The sequence below is a fragment of the Eurytemora carolleeae genome, unplaced genomic scaffold (assembly GCF_000591075.1).
Source record: "Eurytemora carolleeae unplaced genomic scaffold, Eaff_2.0 scaffold2284, whole genome shotgun sequence".
Taxonomy (NCBI): domain Eukaryota; kingdom Metazoa; phylum Arthropoda; class Copepoda; order Calanoida; family Temoridae; genus Eurytemora; species Eurytemora carolleeae.
In genome coordinates, this window is record NW_019398168.1 from 788 (window position 1) to 21,334 (window position 20,547).

Here is a 20,547-nt window from a genome sequence, read left to right on the forward strand (position 1 = left end):
GTTAACATTTAATATTCGTTTTTATACAATGCAAATAAAACGCCAAAATAGATGGCCGCCAGATGCCTGCAGCTCTCGATGCTTTGAATGATTACACGTAGCAGAGACACCTAGCGGAAAAAAGGTTTAAGTGCATTGTATATAAAACAAATAACAAATATTATAAAATATTTACTATATACGAATGCGTCGAAAAATAATCGATGACTATAGGTTGTTATTGTAAATATCTGAATGATTTGTTTATAGTTAAATTGATTATTTTATGTTACGAGTCGTAAATTGCAACTTTCTCAATTTGTATGGACTCTACGTTCTTCGGTATAAGTCGTTTTTAGAAATTTTCTCCTTATATTGCTGAATATACTCTGTACAAAATTAAAAATATATGTAAATTTTCGCATAAATTTGACACCGTTTTATATCAATTTCACGAGACAGGAACATCAAATAGAACTCTTGTGGGTCTCGATCAACTCCTAAAATGCTTTGGTTTCAGCTTATACCCCCTTTCATTTTTCTTTACAGTCCCTTTAAGCTTTTTCTAAAATAATAATGGCAGGTAGGTTGTGTTGTTTTATCTTGTAAGTGACAAATCTTGGTCATTTTCTTGCTTATCTTAATTCTAAATCAACTCAATTAACCTATATATAAAGGCTTGTCTTTGTGTCTATACACAGACAGCTAAACAGATCAAGCCAAGTTGGGTATTTCTCAAATGATTACAGCTGGGATTTTAGAAAAACCCACGAAACTTTTAAATTGTACGATACAAAGAAAAGTTGGCGCCTTGAAAAGCTAAAATCATATTTATATCTAGAAAAAGGGTGCAAAGGCGCCCTAAAAGTCTATTTCCTAGCAAAAAAGTTTTCCGATTGTTTTCTTGAATTCAGACAAAATATCGAATTATAAATATTTAAAATTTCACTGGAAAATAGCTTCTTCACGAGTTTGAACTTTAAGTTATCCTTTACATTTGACTTTCGTTTAGAAGAGAAATCAATTAGGAACCAATATATTTATAGTCTATATAACACAACAATCATTTATACTTTACAATATATCCATATGTATACTTTTTAATTAATTTGTTTGTTTCTCTTGTCTAAGAATGCCCAACACCACTCACAATTTTCAAAATCCGTTGAAAACGTTTTCTAAAACAATAAAATATTATAAATTATAAACTATATACAAATCTGGCGAAAGATAATCGATGACTATAGGTTGTAATATTTTTAAATGATTTGTTTGAAATTAAATTGATTTTTTACGGTCTAAGTAGTATGTTGCAATTTTCTCAATTTGTATGGCCGCTAAGTTACTCGGTATGAGATGTCTTTAACAATTTTCTCCTTATAGACGCAACGGATAGAAGTAAGATTTGTAGCGATCAAAAGTGCTTTTTTATCACATTAAGCCTATACCCCCTTTCATTTTTCGCGAACACTCCCTTACAATGATATTGCTGTCGTCCCCTGTAATATGGGATATACTGTATGTAGACAAAAACTTTAAAGTAAAATGTCAGACCTTGATATTTAATGTTTAATGTTTATTTAAATGTTAAAATTATTGTATTATAATTTAATGTTTCATATTGATTTCCGTTTAAGCAGCAGGGAGGCAGGGCCTTGTAAACATACAGTGTAAATACTTATAAAGCGTTTTAGGGCTGGACAAGTTTGTATTTTTTTAAACATTCGTTCGTTAATTAATTTTTAACTAATAATAATAACGTTTTTCGTTTGTTAGTCAAGTCACTTAACCCTATAGTGGCTTGGGGGGGGGCGTTTGACTCCCGCCTCTTGTTTTTTTGGCCCAGCAATCTCATTTTAACACTATCACCGTAAAATTTTGGACTTTTTATGAACAGAAATGTAAAGGATTACATTTTTTTATTCATAGGGCAGGGTACAGGGCGATAAAAAGTCCGGTCCGTGTAAAAAAAAATCTAAAATAGCCCATATCTTTTTTCGTGACTAAAGCTACAAATCTAAAAACTATAATTTTAAAAAGCCCTGAAAAAATGGATGTATAAATATAAAATTTGTTTAAAACAAAAACAAAACTATTTTTTTTACATTTTTGGACACTCCTTTTAGCATTTTTTTTAACCCTTCCAAGCACCAAAACTATTAGAGTTATCGATGTAATCTTAAAAAATTGGGCTTTGAACATGCATTTTAACCCTATACACTAAGGCCTGGGGGGCTTCCCATGCCCCCCCAGGCTTTACATAGATCGATTGAGACCCCCCAGCCTTTATAGGGTTAACGGACTAAACGTTAATGAGAGGCTTTACATAGATTCAGACCCCCCAGCCTTTATAGGGTTAACGGTTAATGAGAGCTAACGAGAGTTAGACTTCTATCTAAAAATAGGCTTTTGGTGTAAAACAATTATTTTAGACAATTTGGTTCATTAATTAAAATTGTAGTTGCTATAACATCAAATTTGTTTCTACTAATTTTAAATTAATTTGAAATATTTATGTTTGCATTGCATTATCTGTCTGATAATAACAATTATAAAAGATATAAATACAACTCACATAACTCATGAGCCATTTATAATTAAAAGATAAAAACGACTCTCAGTCATATCTTCTTATTTTTTTAAAATCTGTCAGCACTCTCTAATCCCTACCTTGATTGTTATCCCAGTTTTGTGACATTTTTGAAAAAATTAATATGTTATTTTTTCAGGAAATTTGGTTAGTGGCTTTCTTTGGAGTCGAGTATTTAGGGAATTCTTTAATCAAACTTATTCCTTAAAGGGACTGTCAACATAATCTTTAAGTGTTTAATTATGATAATTTCTTCATTGCTTCTTATAAGCTTGAAATGCGCAAGTCTCTTTCACAGAGAACCCGAAAATAAACAGTTATTACAATGACAGTTCCTTGATCCTTTTTTTGTCGAGGGGGGGGGGGGGTTATCAACATTAACATCGGTACCATGAACCTTTTTATTGATAATCGAATTTTTCTTTGTGTTTTTTTTTAATCTAATGATAAATTCCAAAAACCGACATGCGGAATTCTTTTTTTAGAAAAAATGTCCCAAATTAATTCCAGTTGTTATTGGTAAAACATCATAGATCATAGATTAATAACAATACAGATAGGACACTACATGTCGTCTTTTCAAGATTTAGGGGGTTTTCGTTCACAAAAAAACCTGAGGCAGAGGCCCAAAGGAGCTAAGCGCATGCTCTCTTTCTGTCTTGTAATTCAACGCTGCCTTCGCGGAACTCCTTTGGACTTCTGCCTCAGGGTTATTGGGAACAAAAAACCTTAAATCTCGAAAAGATGACATCTAGTGTTCTATCTGTATTGTTATTAATCTTTGGTCTTAATATTGTTTTATGGTTCTTACTGTGTATTACTGTATATATATAAATAATTTAAATATTTTTGGGGGGATGTCTTAATTGTTTGCTATGAAGATTAAAGAATATTTGTTGCTGTACAGTTCGTCTGTGGGCTGCAGGGTGTAGATCTAAATATATGGGAGCATTGGGTAGACTTAGATTCATCAGAAAACCTATCTGTGTAATAGGTATTCCTTATTAGCATATACATATTCATGTTGAACGAACATTTTTTTTGTGAATGATGGTGTCCTTCAGAAAAAAACGAACGGTGGAAGAACGATTTTAAATCGTTCAAACAGTCTTGTTCGTTCATGAACGATTTTTTTTTAAAAAGGATTGTTTTTTTACTGAATGAACGAGTTTTTGAACAAACTTTAAAAAAGAACAATTGTTTTCTATCTGAAAAGATGATTTTTTCGAAATTTTCAATTTTATTGAACGAACGATTAAACTGAACGAACGATTTTACTGAACGATCGTTCAGTGAGAAAGCAAACTAAATATATGGAAGATGAAAGATAATTTAGAAAACAAACGAAAGCAATTTCTTTTTAACGATGGAAAAAGACGAAAAAAATGAGTCGTTTACGAAAATGAACGAACAAAGTGAAGAAAAAAACAAACGCGCCCTTCTGTACCTACCGTATTGGACAAAAAAACGAATCTAAACAAAATCTTTTCTTTGACTTCAGACACCAAATAGATTATGAAAAACAATTGGTGGCAACAGACAAAATGGACCAATCATACACGACGTCACAAGTGTTAAATATAAAGAGGAAAACGACATTTTCTCACATTAGTTGACATGTTTTCCAAGATTAGTAAAAAGTGTAAAAACAGAAAATAAAGAACACATAAAATCAAACTTATTTTACAGTAAGATAAGCACTTATATCTAAAATTATCAATATTATATTATCAATAATTTTGTCGGACGCAATAACTGAGTTGACACTTGTGACGTAAGATTACAGCTGTACTGAGAGTGTACAATTTCTAGGTTGCCATCTATTGTACCTAACAATTTATTTGCAAGGATCAGATTTCTCGTCTCGAACTTTAATTTTCGAATCCTTCATAGACCTTTAATTAAAAATTGTGATACTGTTTGAACAAATACTCAAAGTTTGAAATATGAAACACCATCGGGTTGCAAAGACATTGTTATCAATGAATTAATGTTTGTCGCAAGGGCAAAAAATGTCTTCATTGTTATGATTTAAAATTAAATATTGTTTAGATCTAATTGTTGTCTCAGCATCAATAATAGTTCTTTCGGTTGGGAGTAATGGACAGGTCTTCGCTACTTCAGCTATCAGAGGCATTAGGTTCCTTCAGGTATACTTTGTGGGTACTTTGGGGTACTTTGGGGGTACTTTAGGGCATTTAGTAGTACTTCAGGGTACTTTCCAGTACTTCTTGGTGCCTTAGGGCATTTCAGGATACTTTGGGCTACTATAGGGCACTTGGGTACTTTGGGGTACTTTGGGGGTACTTTAGGGCATTTAGTAGTACTTCAGGGTACTTTCCAGTACTTCTTGGTGCCTTAGGGCATTTCAGGATACTTTGGGCTACTATAGGGCACTTGGGTACTTTGGGGTACTTTTGGTGACTTCGGTTACTGTGGGATACGTTTGAAGTACTTTGAGGTAATCCAGGGAAAATAAGGGTATTAGGGTACTTTAGGATTTTGGAGTACTTCGGTTCCCAGGTATACTCCAAGGTACTTTGAGGTACTTTTGGAATTTCAAGGTTTTCCGAAGAACTTTGGGATTACTTCGTGATACGTCGGGGTACTTTGGAAGGTATTTGTGGTAGTCTGGTGAGGGTAGTCCGGTGTGATAGTCTAATCTGTTCAGATATTGCGAATGCTACATGTTGACCGACAGGGGGGAACCTGGAGACTTCTAGGCTCGGTCGTCTTCATACATAGACAGGTAGAAAAAGAATACAGTAGACATAGACAATAAATACAGTAGACAGGTAGACAATGAATACAGTAGAAAGGTAGACGATAAATACAGTAGACAGGTAGACAATGAATAGAATCTATAAAACTGTGGAATGGAAAGACGACAATCAAGTAATCGCCTCTGTTGACGGTGTTTTACCTGTACCTTGAAATAAGCTTATTAAGATAAATAGGTCAGTGAACAATGCACAGTGAACAGTGCACACTGCACAATGAACAGTGAACAATGCACAGTAAACAGTGAACACTGCACAGTGAACAGTGAACACTGCACAGTGAACAGTGAACAATGCACAGTGAACAGTGACCACTACACAGTGAACAGTGAACACTGCACAGTGAACAGTGAACAGTGAACAATGCACAGTGAACAGTGAACAATGCACAGTGAACAATGCACAGTGAACAGTGAACAATGCACAGTGAACAGTGAACAATGCACAGTGAACAGTGAACAATGCACAGTGAACAGTGAGCACTGCACATGGAACGGTGAACAATGCACAGTGAACAGTGAACAATGCACAGTGAACAGTAAACACTGCACAGTGAACAGTGAACACTGCACAGGGAACAGTGGACAATGCACAGTGAACAGTGAACACTATACAGGGAACAGCGATCAATGCACAGTGAACAGTGAACAATGCACAGTGAACAGTGAACACTATACAGGAAACAGTTAACAGTGCACAGTGAACAGTGAACAATGCACAGTGAACAATGAACACTGCACAGGGAACAGTGAACACTCGCACAGTGAACAGTGGACAGTGAACAGTGCACAGTGAACACTTACAGTAATCAGTGCACAGTGCACATTTTCTGCGTTTCATTGAAATGTTGAAGTCTATTGAGTTACAGTCGTGTGTCTATTCCAGAGTTTAACAGGTCCTATCCTACTGTACGTTACAGACATGTACAAGGTTGTAATGCAAGGAAAGTTAATTGCATTTGCGTATACTCTGCGTACATATTGAAACCAGTTCTCTCTGTGCGGAATTTGTAAACAAAGAATAGGTGCATCAGTGTTTGTTTAGTATCCGTGGAGGAAAAAAGCATTTAATTTTGATAATTTTGATAATTCACTTAATAGTTTCCTTTGACCAGAATATTTCATTGATTTTATTTGTGAAAGATGGATCCCATGTCAGGCTGTGACATCCGTCTTGTGTTTACATTACCGCCCAGAGACAGTACACTGCAGTACAAAAGATGCGTACACCTCTGAAATAACTTTCATTGCATTATACCCTTGGACATTGACATTGGACAGGTTTCAATTAATAAAATTTCAGTTAAATGCTTAAATGAAAAATCCCGACCTGTCCCTGTACTTTAATATTGTTTCAGGAACTAATTACAACCCTGTATATTGGGTTCCTGGGCCTTATATTCTCATCGTATTTTGTTTACCTCAGCGAAAAGGAAATATTCAGATATTTTATTTCATCTATAATATATTTGGCTTGTCTGGATATTTAAGCAAATCAGCTCACCTGACCTGACTCATGGAGGATTTATGGACCGTCATAATTAAAAAATTTTGCTTGGAAAAAATTTTAACATTAAAGGGAGTGTTTGCGAAAAATGAAAGGGGGTATAGGCTTAATGCGATAAAAAGCGCCTTTGATCGCTACTAATCTTACTTCTATCTGTTGCGTCTATAAGGAGAAACTTGTTAAAGACGTCTCATACCGAATAACTTAGCGCCCATACAAATTCAGAAAATTGCAACATACGACTTAGACCGTATAAAATCCATTTAATTTCAAACAAATCATTCAGACAGTACAACCTATAGTCATCGATTATCTTTCGCCACATTTGTATATAGTTTATATTTTATAATATTTTATTTTTTTAGAAAACGTTTTAACTGATTTTGAAAAATGTGAGTGATCCGCGGCATTCTTAGATAGTTGCGCAAGCCGCAAGAGAAATAATCAAATTCAAAACAAATTAATTAAAAAATATTATAAAATATAAACTATATACAAATGTGGCGAAAGATAATCGATGACTATAGGGTGTAATATCTAAATGATTTGTTTGAAATTAAATTGATTTTTTACGGTCTAAGTCGTATGTTGCAATTTTCTCAATTTGCATGGGCGCTAAGTTATTCGGTATTAGTCGTTTTTAACAATTTTCTCCTTATGGACGCAACAGATAGAAGTAAGATTAGTAGCGATCAAAAGCGCTTTTTAATCGCATTAATCCTATACCCTCTTTCATTTTTCGCGAACACTCCCTTTAATTGAATTTGAAAATGCACGAATTTAAATAAAACATCCTCGCAAATTTGAGAACGTTTTAAAATAGTGACATTTTGGATAAAAGCTAAAACTGTTAATGGGAAAGAAAATAAGCCTAGTTTAAAAAAATAAAAAAAGATATATCGGAATAATATATAATTTAAACTTAAAAATTATTTAACAAATTGGTAAAAGCACAGAATTGAATTTTGCAATTAGAATGGAAAACCAAACCATATTTACGTTTAAATAAAATTTAGGCAATGCACTATATGTAACAAAAAAATGTTATTTTATAAAGCTCACATGGATTTGACTGCAAAGAAGGAAAAATAAATACTGAAAGTTGTTTTTGCATATTTGTCAACAATATTTTTTTCTCTATTATTCCACACACTTTAAAAAAGAATGATCTTATTTTGAAAAAAAATTAGACTATTGCAGCTTCACAGTTCTTCTAAAGGGGAGGGGGCGAGGGGACACCTCCAGGCTATATATCAGGTGTCTCTGAAAAAAGTTTGTTTAAACTTGTTGCTTATTTTTGAGGTAATGTCAATAAATAGTGGGGGGGGGGGTTCGTCGATGGAATAAAAATACCGTTATAACCTTCAAAAGTAGTCATAATATTTGAAATGTCCCTTTTCCGAAAAGTTGCTTTTTAACCCACTAAACGTTTGGAAGGCAAAAAGAAACTTAAAAAGACACCTGAGCTGAAAACTTTTGATTTTCTTCTTAAACCGTTCTTTCTTGGATATAGTAGAGAAAAAATCAAAAACCGGTTTTTTAAAATTATGGAGTCCTTCCCGTTTCTTAATCTTAAATGGCGCACAAATTTTAAATTTATCTGCTTCATATTCGCAACTCTGATTGGTTGAATTTTATACACTTTTCAGGATACGAGTACAAGATTAGGTTAGTCTCGATCTTAAGAAAGAGAGAGGATCAAGCATCAATCTCGATATCCACCATTCTAAAGTTTTCAGCTCTGGTAGATTTATCCTAATAAGGGTTAACAGAGTCATTGAAACATTGTAACACTTTTGGAAAAGAATGATTTTTGTAATATCGAATATAGGACGCAATCGGTCCCAACGGAAGATCGGATTTTAATAGCTATGCTGACGCACTTTGGTGGGGAGTGGTAAGTTTTTTTTCTTCATAACACATTTCCGATAATGGAAAAATACAATTTATCAAAAAAAAACATTAAAAAAACATGAAACAATACAAAGTACTAAATAGCTTTATTTTAAGATACAAAAACGAACACTTGTTCAAAATTTATATGTTTAATTTGGAGTTCTAAATAACTTTGAACTTTTTTCTTGTCAAATCGTATAATCTGCCATTGAAGAGTTTCAGGTCGGTATTAAAGTCGAAATCTTTGTGGGTAACCCTGTGTGTACTGTGTACAGGGGAGGATACAGGATTTAAGTGAGGGGGTGGTAGATTTATTTCGGAACAAAAAATGCAGATTTAGAAACCAAAAGACCATGGGAAAATTTTTTTAAGATAGCTATTTTTTTCAGTTTTGCACTAGGTTTTCTTTCCCTTAAATGCTAGCTATTCTACAATCTCAGGGGGGGGGGTGCAGCAAAAGTCCTGCCGCCCCCCTGTATCCCACCCCTGTGTGTGTACATTTTACATAAACTTAATCTAGATAACTGTGACTACAATTGGATACGGAGATACTGTCCCGAGAACATGGATGGGCAAAATTGTTGCTTCTTGCTTCTCTGTCTTTGCTATTTCATTCTTTGCTCTGCCAGCTGTAAGTGTATTTGCTCTTTATTTGCTATTTCATTCTTTGCTCTGCCGGCTGTAAGTATATTTGCTCTTTATTTGCTATTTCATTCTTTGCTCTGCCGGCTGTAAGTATATTTGCTCTTTATTTGCTATTTCATTCTTTGCTCTACGGGCTGTAAGCATATTTGATGGGAAATTACAATTTATCGTTCTTTGCTCTACCTGCTTTAAGTTTGTTTGATTTACAATATCATTCTTTGCTCTGCCTGCTGTTGGTATGTTATGCTTATTCTGTATTCAATGTATAATTCATAGCCCTGCCTGCTGTTAGTATATTTGCTATGTATTAACTATTTAATTCCTTGCTTTGCCCGACGTTAGTACATTTGCTCGGTTTTACATTCTTTGCTCTTCCTGCTGTGAGTATATTTGCTCGGTTTTTACAATATCCTTCTTTGCCCTTCCTGCTGTAAGTATGTTTGCTCTGTATTCAATATAATATGATTTGCTCTGCCTGATTTAAGTATATTTGCTCTGTATTTACAATATCATTGCTTTTAATATGTTTGCTCTGTATTGAATATAACATTCGTTGCTCTTCCTGCTGTTAGTATGTTTGCTCTGTATTCAATAAAATATTTTTTGCTCTTCGTGTTGTTAGTATGTTTGCTCTGTATTCAATATAATATTCTTGCTCTTCCACCTGTTAGTATGATTGCTCTATATTTACAATATCATGCTTGCTCTTCTTGCTGTTTGCTCGATTTTTTACATATCATTCTTTGTAGCTCTATCTGCTGTCTGCATGTTTGCTCTGTATTCACTATTTCATTCTTTGCTCTGCCTTCTGTTAGAATACGTGCTCCGTATTTAAAAAGGTGTTCTTTGCTCTGCCCGCCGTCAATATATTTGCTTCGTTTTTTACTATATCATTCTTTGCTCTTTAATAACAATATCATTATTTACTCTATCTGCTGTACCTATATTTGAGCTTTCTTCAATATATAATTCTTTAATGAAAACGATTTGTGAAAACGCTTTATGAAAATATTTGCGAAAACGATTTGTGAAAGCTATTGATCAAAACTATCAATAGTTGTCCGCTATAGATATCATGTCATTGTAAACCTCAAATTCTTCGAAAAAATTAAGAAATCTAAAATGTTTAAGAAACAAAGCAGAAAACGATGTCTAACTTTAATAATTCCCCTGCTGCAGGGTATTCTGGGATCTGGGTTTGCTTTGAAAGTTCAACAAAAGCAAAGACAGAAACATTTCAACAGACAAATACCAGCAGCAGCAGGTTTAATACAGGTAAAACAAAACATTAACTGCCAAATATCTTTTTTAAATCTTTACTTAATTCAGAAAATAAAAAATGTAAATACTCGGAGCTGGGAACTTTTGTGTTTGATCCTCATAATCCCGATCGGCTTGATCTGGATATCTACTATGCAGCGCACTTTTAGTTAGCGGATCAATGCTTAATCTATTCATGTTATCTCATTAAGGTGCGATACTACGGATATCGAATAAAGATTAAATTAATCTGCAGATTAACAAAAGATCGAGATCAAGCACTGATCTCGATATTCACAATACAAGAGTTCCTAGCTCGAGTCCAATAATTGAATACTCGCCTCAAACTCTGATTTCTAATCCATTTCTCTTTGAACCTGATAGATTTAAAGTTCTACACTTTGAATCTATGATCTTGCAGAATTTCTTAGTTTTAAATATCTAAGGTATATATCACATCAAGTTGCAAAAATAATATGAATAAGAAATTAGAGTTTGAGGAGAGAAATTTAACTTCTTTTTAGCGAAAACCTATTTTTTTAAAAATATTTCCCCACGGAATTTCTTGTAATGTTTATCCAAATATTTCAGTTGTGGAAATATTTTGAAAATGGCCGAATTTACTATTATTAATCTATTTATTCGTACACAATTATAAGCAACGAGGATATAACAAATAAATATATATTTAATATATAGTCGAAAACGAAAAAAGGTAGTTTTTACATATTTCGTCACTAATTTCAGCTATTTCATCATAATTAAATCCGCATAAAACATTTTGATTTGACTGGATTAATAGTAAATCTTTTAACAGTGGAATTCTGCACGCATTTTTAGCCGGATTCGCGTAAATCATGTTTGACTTTACTAGAGACTTGTTCATGGACAGTTTATCTACATAGTTTTCATTTGCAATATTAGATAAATTCTTACATAATTTTGTTCTTTGGTTACTTTCTGCATAAATCAAACAATAGTCGGATGCTGAGCTTGAAATTTTTTTCAGATAGATTCGCAAAATGATATTTCGCAGATTTTTTCTTGTAACCTCTGTATTTTGTTTTAGAGTTTATGGCGCTGTTATGCAGCTGATAAGAGTTTCAATAGTAAAGCTACATGGAAAATACATCTCAAGGTACAATATTATAAATATACTAGGCTTTTAGGGCGCTTCGCGCCCATCTTCTATTTCAACTTTTAATTTTGGCTTTATCTGTGAGCATCTTCTCTTTGTACAGTATAAAACAAAAACAAAAAAGTTTGCGGATTTCATAATATTTTTTCGCGCATTTTCTAAATTTTACAAAAATAAAAAACTTTTAAACACAAATTTTTTTAAATTAAATTAAATCATTCACAAACCTTCCCTGGGGTCACGATCGGTTCAGCCGTTTTGAAGTTTATTGGATACAAACAAACAGACAAACACCCAGACAGACAAGCCAAATTTATATATAGACTAACTAGGCTTTTAGGGCGCTTTGCGCCCATCCTCTATTTAAATTCTGAACATGTTCTTTTTGTTTTACATTTAAAAACAAAGAAGAAAAAAATTTTGCGGATTTAAAAAAAATTCGCGGATTTTCAAGAATTTAAATTTTTTACAAAATTAAAAACCTTTAAAACACATTATTTTTAAATTTTGATCATTCATAAACCTTCCCTGTTGTCACTTGATGTCCCACAAAAAAATTGGGCCTGATCGGTTCAGCCGTTTTGACGTTTATTGGATACAAACAGACAGACAAGCCAAATTTATATATAGACAGATATTATTACTTTTGATTAAAAATCATTAGCTTACAAGGTTTTAGATCGACAACTGCGTTTCTTTCATTCTTCATCAGGGTTTTGACGTGCCCAGAGCTGGGAACTTTTGAATAGTGAATATAGGGATTATTGCTTGATCCACTCTTTTTCTTAGTCTCCAGAAAATATATAATGATTGTTCTTCTCTTGTTATTAATCTCTGGATTAATTAAAAGAACGGGATTAAGGATATCCCATTCTAAAATTTTCAGCTCAGTTTAGTTTCTGTCATTTTTATATTTTTTAATTCTGATTTTTATGTCTAGGACTGCGGTTCAACCAACTCTATTCATTGGAAAGGCGTGGCAAGAAAAGCTAGTGTATTAAGGTTTTGTTAAGAAATTTATTTTGTTAATTTTTATGCTTTTATAGTCAATTTCTATAAAAAAGAATAAACCGATTACTCTTCTCATACTCGAATATTCAAGATTTACAAGATTTGCAGCCTTATGGTCAGTAGATGTATAAGGAGTTTGAGAAAATAATCAGTTTCTTTATTTAAAAAAAGATACTGTTAAAAATTTTAGAATTCATTAAAGTGGGCGTATACAGGACTTTGTCCAGGGGGACTGAAATTTTTTAACTTTCCTAAGAATGAGGAGGGGGGAATAACCTCTCAACCCTGTATACGCCCCTGATTGAACTTCACGTTTTTTTACTTCATTGCTGTTTCAGGCGAAGAAAATCTAAAGGATCTCAGTCAAATATTGTAATGCCAAGCAACCAAGAAAATAGGTGAACAAATATAAAATGTGCATTTTTTTCCAAGTGGCCCTTTCTTCTAATAGTTTTAGCTTTTAAAATTTACTCGATATAGAGCCTCTAAAAAGTGGCCTCCATGTCTGATTCACTATGGTACCCTTAAAGCTTTGTCAGTTCAAGTATGAATTTTATATTGATGTTTTGGTATTCAAGAACTATTTATTTTTATTTGTAGTTTTGAAGGAACAGAGTTTAAACTAACTGTGTTAGTTTTAAGCTTTTAAAAACCAAATTCCAAGGGACAAATCAAAGTTTTGAAGAAAAAAACGATCATTCATTATAAAATTTGGTATTTATTCTTCACATTTGAAAACCAAAAGAGATTGTTTTTAAATCGATATTTTCGGTTTTATTTGTTTTACGTTGATAATAAAACGATCAAAGTAGTTTTTCTAAAAACTGAAAACTGTCAATCACTTGAAAAGACCCAGATAGAAAATCTAAAATGTATGTCCGGTGCAAATATTGGATATACAGTGGGGACCAGAAACCTCTGGAAAAAGAAGATAGAGAGGACTTTTAGACAAAAACTAACGTAAGACTCAGCAAATGTGTGTAATATTAAAAGAATAGACCCATTTCACTTCATAAACATATTTGCTTTGTAACAACTTTAAATACACTTCATTATTATTCTGATGTCGTCCTATTCAACATTTTTGTGGGTTTTACTTTACTTAAATTTAAAGAGGAAACCTATAACAATATTACACAAACTTTAAATCAGATTCAAAATCCTTTGTATTGTTTTAATCTATTTTGTAGAAAGTTTCAAGGGAAAAAACTCCAATATCCTAATCCCTATATCTCTGCAACACAATATTTCGAACTATGAATTCTGTTGGAGTAAATAATATAGATTTAAAATATCAAAGGTTTAAATCATTAGATTGCAAAAATATAGGGATTAGAAAACTTGCGCTTTGAAGACTCAATTCCTTTGAAAAACAGTGTAACAATTTATTTCTAGATCTTGAGAAAATATACGCCACAAAAAGTTTGATGAATAGTCATACAGTTAAACCCTAAATAAGCCATACATGGAAAGAATTCATCAAATGTTGTATTTTTCACTTTCTGAATGTTGCAGATATTTAGTTTTTTAATTAAATGATTATATAGAGCTCTTTAAAACTGTTCCCGCATATTCATGGCTATTAATTTATTATCGCAAATACTGAGATTGACGTAAAATAGTATAAAACCCTTTGAAAAATTGTCAAGGCGAAATTTGATACATTTTTTTCGATGTATGGCTCATTTAGGGTTTAACTGTACTTTTTTATTCATAAATTAGTTGAATTTTTTTACAATACAATTAATTAGTCAAAATAAACAGTTCACTTCGTGTGTTTTTAAATAGACTTTAAAGATGGCTTTAAACAAATAGTTGTTTTTACAACGCGGAAGATTTAGCGAAAATTTATTTTTTATTTTTTACAAATCTTCAATTTTTAGAAGTGAAACTGGTGGAAGTATGAATGATGTTGATTCCAGACCAGAGACTAGTCAGGACACAAGATTTCAAGGTTTTTAATTCATCATTCATATTTTATCCATCCTTTTGTTAGAAGAGGATGTACACACACAGGCATGTAGACATTAAAATGAAGACTCTGATATTTTATTTTTTTACTTTTTAAAAAATCAAATGTTTTGAAGTGAGGTCCAACAATTCTCTAAAATTGGCTGAACCAAGAAAACAGAAGCTTAATGATTTTACTTGCATTAGTTTTCTGCAAAGATTTCCCAAAAGAACAGAAATAAAGCTTCTTTAAAAACTTACTCTTCAGAGCCCGCAATTCAAAAGCATCGACTGGAGTCTTAATTCCTCAGACACAGGTTTAAGGCTCAATCTTATACCAATATTATATGAATCAGCTGACGACAGGTTGTGTCACGTGATCGACAGCTCCTACCACTTATATATTACAATATTACCGACCTTGATTGGGTTTAGAATAGAAATAGTCTCTATGTTGATTCTTATCATAATCAAATACTGGAATTCGCCAATTCCAAACGTGAAAATCCAACAAATGCAATATTAAACAGGTTTAATAAACCCAACTCTGGAGAAAATAAACTGCAACTTAAATCCGCTCGAGTCCTTTATTAGTCTCAATGACATCTAAGACCTGAGTCTTATTCTCCCTAATTTTATAAATCGCGGGCTGACTAGAAAAAGAAATTTCGTCCACTTGATTTTGATAAATCACTTAACAAAGTTTTAAACATGATATGTGAGAGGTAATATGCCAGGTTTACTATTGTAAAAAAAAACATCTAAGATCTGAATTGATGTAGGAACTGAATCCTCAGAGGCATCTTCAATGTTTGAATCAACTTCATTTAAATCATTTCACCTCCTCCCGACAATAAGGCGTCCCTCCATCTTATCCTTCTCTATAAGGAGATCTCGAAGTAGCCAGAACACAACGAATCAAGAGAAGCGTAGACTCTCATTGGAGGACAAGGATTTACAACCGTTAAAACTGGAAGGGGAGAGAAGCAAATCAATCAGTAACTTTTCTAGGTGACAAGCTGCACATTGAGAACTAAACCCTATTCACAAAATTAAGTTTATAGTAATAGTTAATACTTACACACATTGAAGGCTGGCACATTCCTAAAATTTTAAACTGTTTGTTCCACTTTTTTCATAAATAGTCCCATTCCATAGATATTTGTTTCGTTTTTATAGTTATAGGTAAATATCGATAGTTTATTTTTCTTGTACAATGGTCATTATTGTTAAAGAGAAAAAAAGAGCCTTCTTTCCACTTTTGTTAATTTATGAAGGTTCTAGTTTTTAGAAGAACAGTTCTGACTGTGTTTGATAAAGGAATTGAGTCTTTGCAATAAACTCAAATTTTTAATCCCCTATATCATGTAAACCTGAGGCCCAATTTAAAGAACCTCGTCTAGACGCGGTTCAAATAAGAGACATGGTTCAAACATAGTTGGAACGAGTTAAAATTATAGTCAATGATTTGAGATTGGAAAACAGTTGGAACTGGTTATTAGCAGTTCAGTGACATGATTCAAATTCTTTAAATTCGGCCTAGCTGATGTGATAAACCTTTGATATTTTAACTATTTAGTCTAACATAGTTCATAGCTTGTGATTTCTAAGGTCTGCAACATCATTGTTGCCAATGTGATTAGATAATTATAGTTCAAGGCTAAGGCTCCATTCCTTTCTGAAGAGTAAAACAGTTATTAACAAGAACTCCTGTTCATTAAATGTTTGTTGAAAAAACGACCGTTTGCTGTTCTGAGCGGCGAGCGCCCAGCCTCAAACAAATTTAAATTGTTTAAAGTTCAACTATAGGTCAACCTCTCGTGATAGTTCCACAATAAGGAGAAGGCTCAGCTCAGTGGGACAAATTCTAGAGAGATCAAGGAGTGAGTCTGCAAGCACCAACTAAACTAAACTTAGACTAGAACCCACAGCACTAAACTAAACTAAAGTTTGCTATATAACATGCTAAGTAAATGTCTTCAGTCTTCACTTGCACAGTTAGAAATAATCATATCATTGTTTTCCACCTTTTAAAGGGACCGAGGACGAGAAATTGCATTTCAGTTGCCCACAAGCAAACTTATTTATAAATGGGATATGGACCTATTGCCTCATAAAGGGACTTTTCCTTCCTGTCAGAAGAATATCAAGTAGTGTAAATGAATTCCTTTAAAAGAAGTATGCTTTTAGAACAATGGAAATACAGCGTGAATTACAAACTGTATTAAATTTGGATTTTTGAGTATGACGACTGGTTACTCTTGGATAGCATATAAGAGGTGCTAGACAATGCAAGGTCCGATCCGCAAGGGGTCATGGGTGTGCAATGTGCAACCACAATGAAGTTCATGCAGTCCGTATTGATGTCAGATTTTAGAATCAAATTCAGAATCTTTCGAAAATATTTATAAATATTTACTTTAATTTTTAAACTATGAATTAGAAAATTCAAAACATCATCATTTAACAGGTAAAAATTGGTTGGCCTTACATTTAACCAGGACCACTGTTTGTTCTTTAAATTCTAATTTGTAGTACAGTTATAAGAACATGGTAAACAAACATACACCATTAAAAGTGATAGCCAGTGTTAGTGGCACTTAATCTAGAAAAAAGTGGGCCTGGGGTGCCCTTACATCTATTTACCACATAACTCTCTTCAAACTAATTTTGAATTCTGATCTGCATTCCATTTCTACATGATGTGTCTGTAAACTTTAGAATAACCCAACATTAAATTGAAAGCATCAGACAAGCAGTTAGTGCAAAAGAACTAATCAGAGGATATCCTGCAAACATTAAGTCTCCAGAATGTCGATGTCGATGACAATAGTCCAGTATTATTAACCTGACATCTTCGCAGTCGGAAATATTAACGGTTTAAATATTTCCTGCAGTTACCTGGTATAGCAAAACTTTATTTAGTATGTTTTAGAACGTTCAGTTAATAAGGACTTAATTGATTTAAAAGCATTGAAGACAAACCGTTAATACAGCAACATAAGGTACACAATGTCAAGCAGTGTTCGAAGTAAAAAATGTTAAAAATACACTTTAGTATGTTTTAGATCGTTTAGTTAACAAGCACTTAATTGAAATTAAAGCATTGAAGACAAACCGTTAATGCAGCAACATAAAGTACACAATGTCAAGCAGTGTTTGAAGTAAAAATGTTAGAAATACACTTTAGGATGGTTTAGATCGTTTAGTTAACAAGCACTTAATTGAAATTGAAGCATTGCAGACAAACCGTTAATGCAGCAATATAAGGCTAATCATAGGGTACACAATGTCTAACAGTCTTTGAAGAAAAAATGTAAAAAATACACTTTTGTATGTTTTAGATATGTTAGATATAAAAAGCCAGGTGGTTTTTTCTAAAGTTTATACCTTTACTAACTTGTATATACTCAATATTTCAATCTGGTTTTTTAATGTTTTAATTTGATTCTGGAATTATCCTTTTAATATTATCTTCATCCTGTTTTGTAAACTTTGAGCTGGAAGAAATAAGTTCTTGTGTACTCTCAATACGAGTAAATTAACTATGGGACCGGATTTGTCCAAAGAATTAAAATTTTTGGACAAAAAAAAACTTTATTTCAAAAATTCTAATATAGTATTTTTATATTTCAGGTGCAGCTTCAAGAGCTAGCAACCGAAGATTTAGAGATGCAAGAGCTATTCTTAGTACATTTGCTGGCAATCATGATAACAATTCAGGAATAAGAAAATTATTATTCTAAATATACAGTCTAACCCAGTACTTAGGAGACAAAGAATAAATTTATAAAATGTTGTTTTCTTAACTGGACTGATAATGGAATGCTTCAGATATTTAGTTTTTTACTTAAATAATTATATGGAGCTCTTTAAAACTGTTCCTGCATATTTAATAGCTTTTTTTAACAATTATTGATATAGAGGTATAATATTATAAAACCTGTTAAAAAATTGTCAAGAATAGATTTTGTAAATTCTTTCGATGTTAGCAAGTACTGAGTTAAACTGTACAGTACTGAGTTAAACTGTACAGTACTGAGTTAAACTGTACTTAATCAATATTTATCTTGAAAACAATTCAGAAATAGGAAAATCATTCTTTTAAATAAACACGGGGTGCCCCAAAAAATGTTGGAAGTGAGTGAGGATTTCGATAAAGTATTTTAAATAATTCTTTGATTTAGTATAGTGAAACCTACTAAAAAGCTGTAGGATTTTTGTCTGCTATGTTTACAATTTGTTTGTTTATGTTCTGACTTTGTACGGTTTACATTGTAGAACAAGAACATTATAGTATACTGACACAGGAGACAAGTCCATCTTCATTGTTCATCTTTCAGAAAGATTCCAGATGCATAATTGCAGCAATTACCTTTTTCATAAAGTAAACTCTAGCAGACTACCTGGCTGTGTGTATTGGTCTGAGTATACATTCCCTTTAATACCTCCCTAAAGATGGATATAAATTCCTTTTAATACATCCCTAAAGCTGGATATACATTTCCCTTAATATACCGCCCTAAAGATAGATATACATTCCCTTTGATACCGACCTAAAGATGGATATACATTCACTTTAATACCGCCCTAAAGCTGGATATACATTCCCTTTAATACCGCCCTAAAGCTGGATATACATTCCCTTTAACACCGCCCTAAAGATGGATATACATTCCTTTTATTACATCCCTAAAGCTGGATATACATTCCATTTAATACCGCCCTAAAGATGGATATACATTCCTTTTAATACATCCCTAAAGCTGGATATACATTACCTTTAATATACCGCCCTAAAGCTGGATATACATTCCCTTTAATACCGCCCTAAAGATGGATATACATTCCATATAATGCAGCCCTAAATATGGATAAACATTCCATTTAATACCGCCCTAAAGATGGATATACATTCCCTTTATTACCGCCCTAAAGCTGGATATACATTCCCTTTAATACCGCCCTAAAGATGGATATACATTTCCTTTAATACTACTCTAAAGATGGATATACATTCCCTTTAATACCGCTCTAAAGATGGATATACATTTCTTTTAATACCGCCCTAAAGATGGATTTACATTCACTTTATTACCGCCCTAAAGATGGATATACATTCCCTTTAATACCGCTCTAAAGATGGACATACAATTCCTTTAATACCCACCCTAAAGATGGATATACATTCACTTTATTACCACCCTAAAGATGGATATACATTCCCTGTAATACCGCCCTAAGGCTGGATATACATTCCCTTTAATACAACCCTAAAGATGGATATACATTCCCTTTAATACCGCCCTAAAGATGGATGTACATTCCCTTTAATACATCCCTAAAGCTGGATATACATTCCATTTAATACCGCCCTAAAGATGGATATACATTCCTTTTAATACATCCCTAAAGCTGGATATACATTTCATTTAATATACCGCCCTAAATATGGATATACATTCCCTTTAATGCCGCCCTAAAGCTGGATATACATTCCCTTTAATACCGCTCTAAAGATGGATATACAATTCCTTTAATACCCGCCCTAGAGATGGATATACATTCGCTTTATTACCACCCTAAAGATGGATATACATTCCCGTTAATACCACCCTAAAGCTGGATATACATTCCCTTTAATACCGCCCTAAAGATGGATATACATTCCTTTTATTACATCCCTAAAGCTGGATATACATTTCATTTAATACCGCCCTAAAGATGGATATACATTCCTTTTAATACATCCCTAAAGCTGGATATACATTTCCTTTAATATACCGCCCTAA

At 32.9% G+C, this 20,547-nt stretch overlaps 1 protein-coding gene across 1 annotated transcript; it reads left to right on the forward strand.

Annotated features, from left to right (window-relative positions):
• The first annotated feature begins 555 nt into the window (after positions 1 to 555).
• LOC111716927 (potassium voltage-gated channel subfamily KQT member 1) lies at positions 556 to 18,501 on the forward strand. The gene is made up of 15 exons (XM_023492436.1): positions 556 to 562; positions 3,477 to 3,563; positions 4,622 to 4,719; positions 5,241 to 5,318; positions 6,707 to 6,781; positions 8,687 to 8,752; positions 9,272 to 9,382; positions 10,576 to 10,671; positions 11,726 to 11,794; positions 12,735 to 12,796; positions 13,144 to 13,203; positions 14,689 to 14,759; positions 15,538 to 15,766; positions 16,565 to 16,638; positions 18,392 to 18,501. Exons 1-15 carry the CDS (start codon positions 556 to 558, stop codon positions 18,499 to 18,501), a joined length of 1,293 nt encoding a protein of 430 aa, XP_023348204.1.
• The last annotated feature ends 2,046 nt before the right edge of the window (positions 18,502 to 20,547 follow it).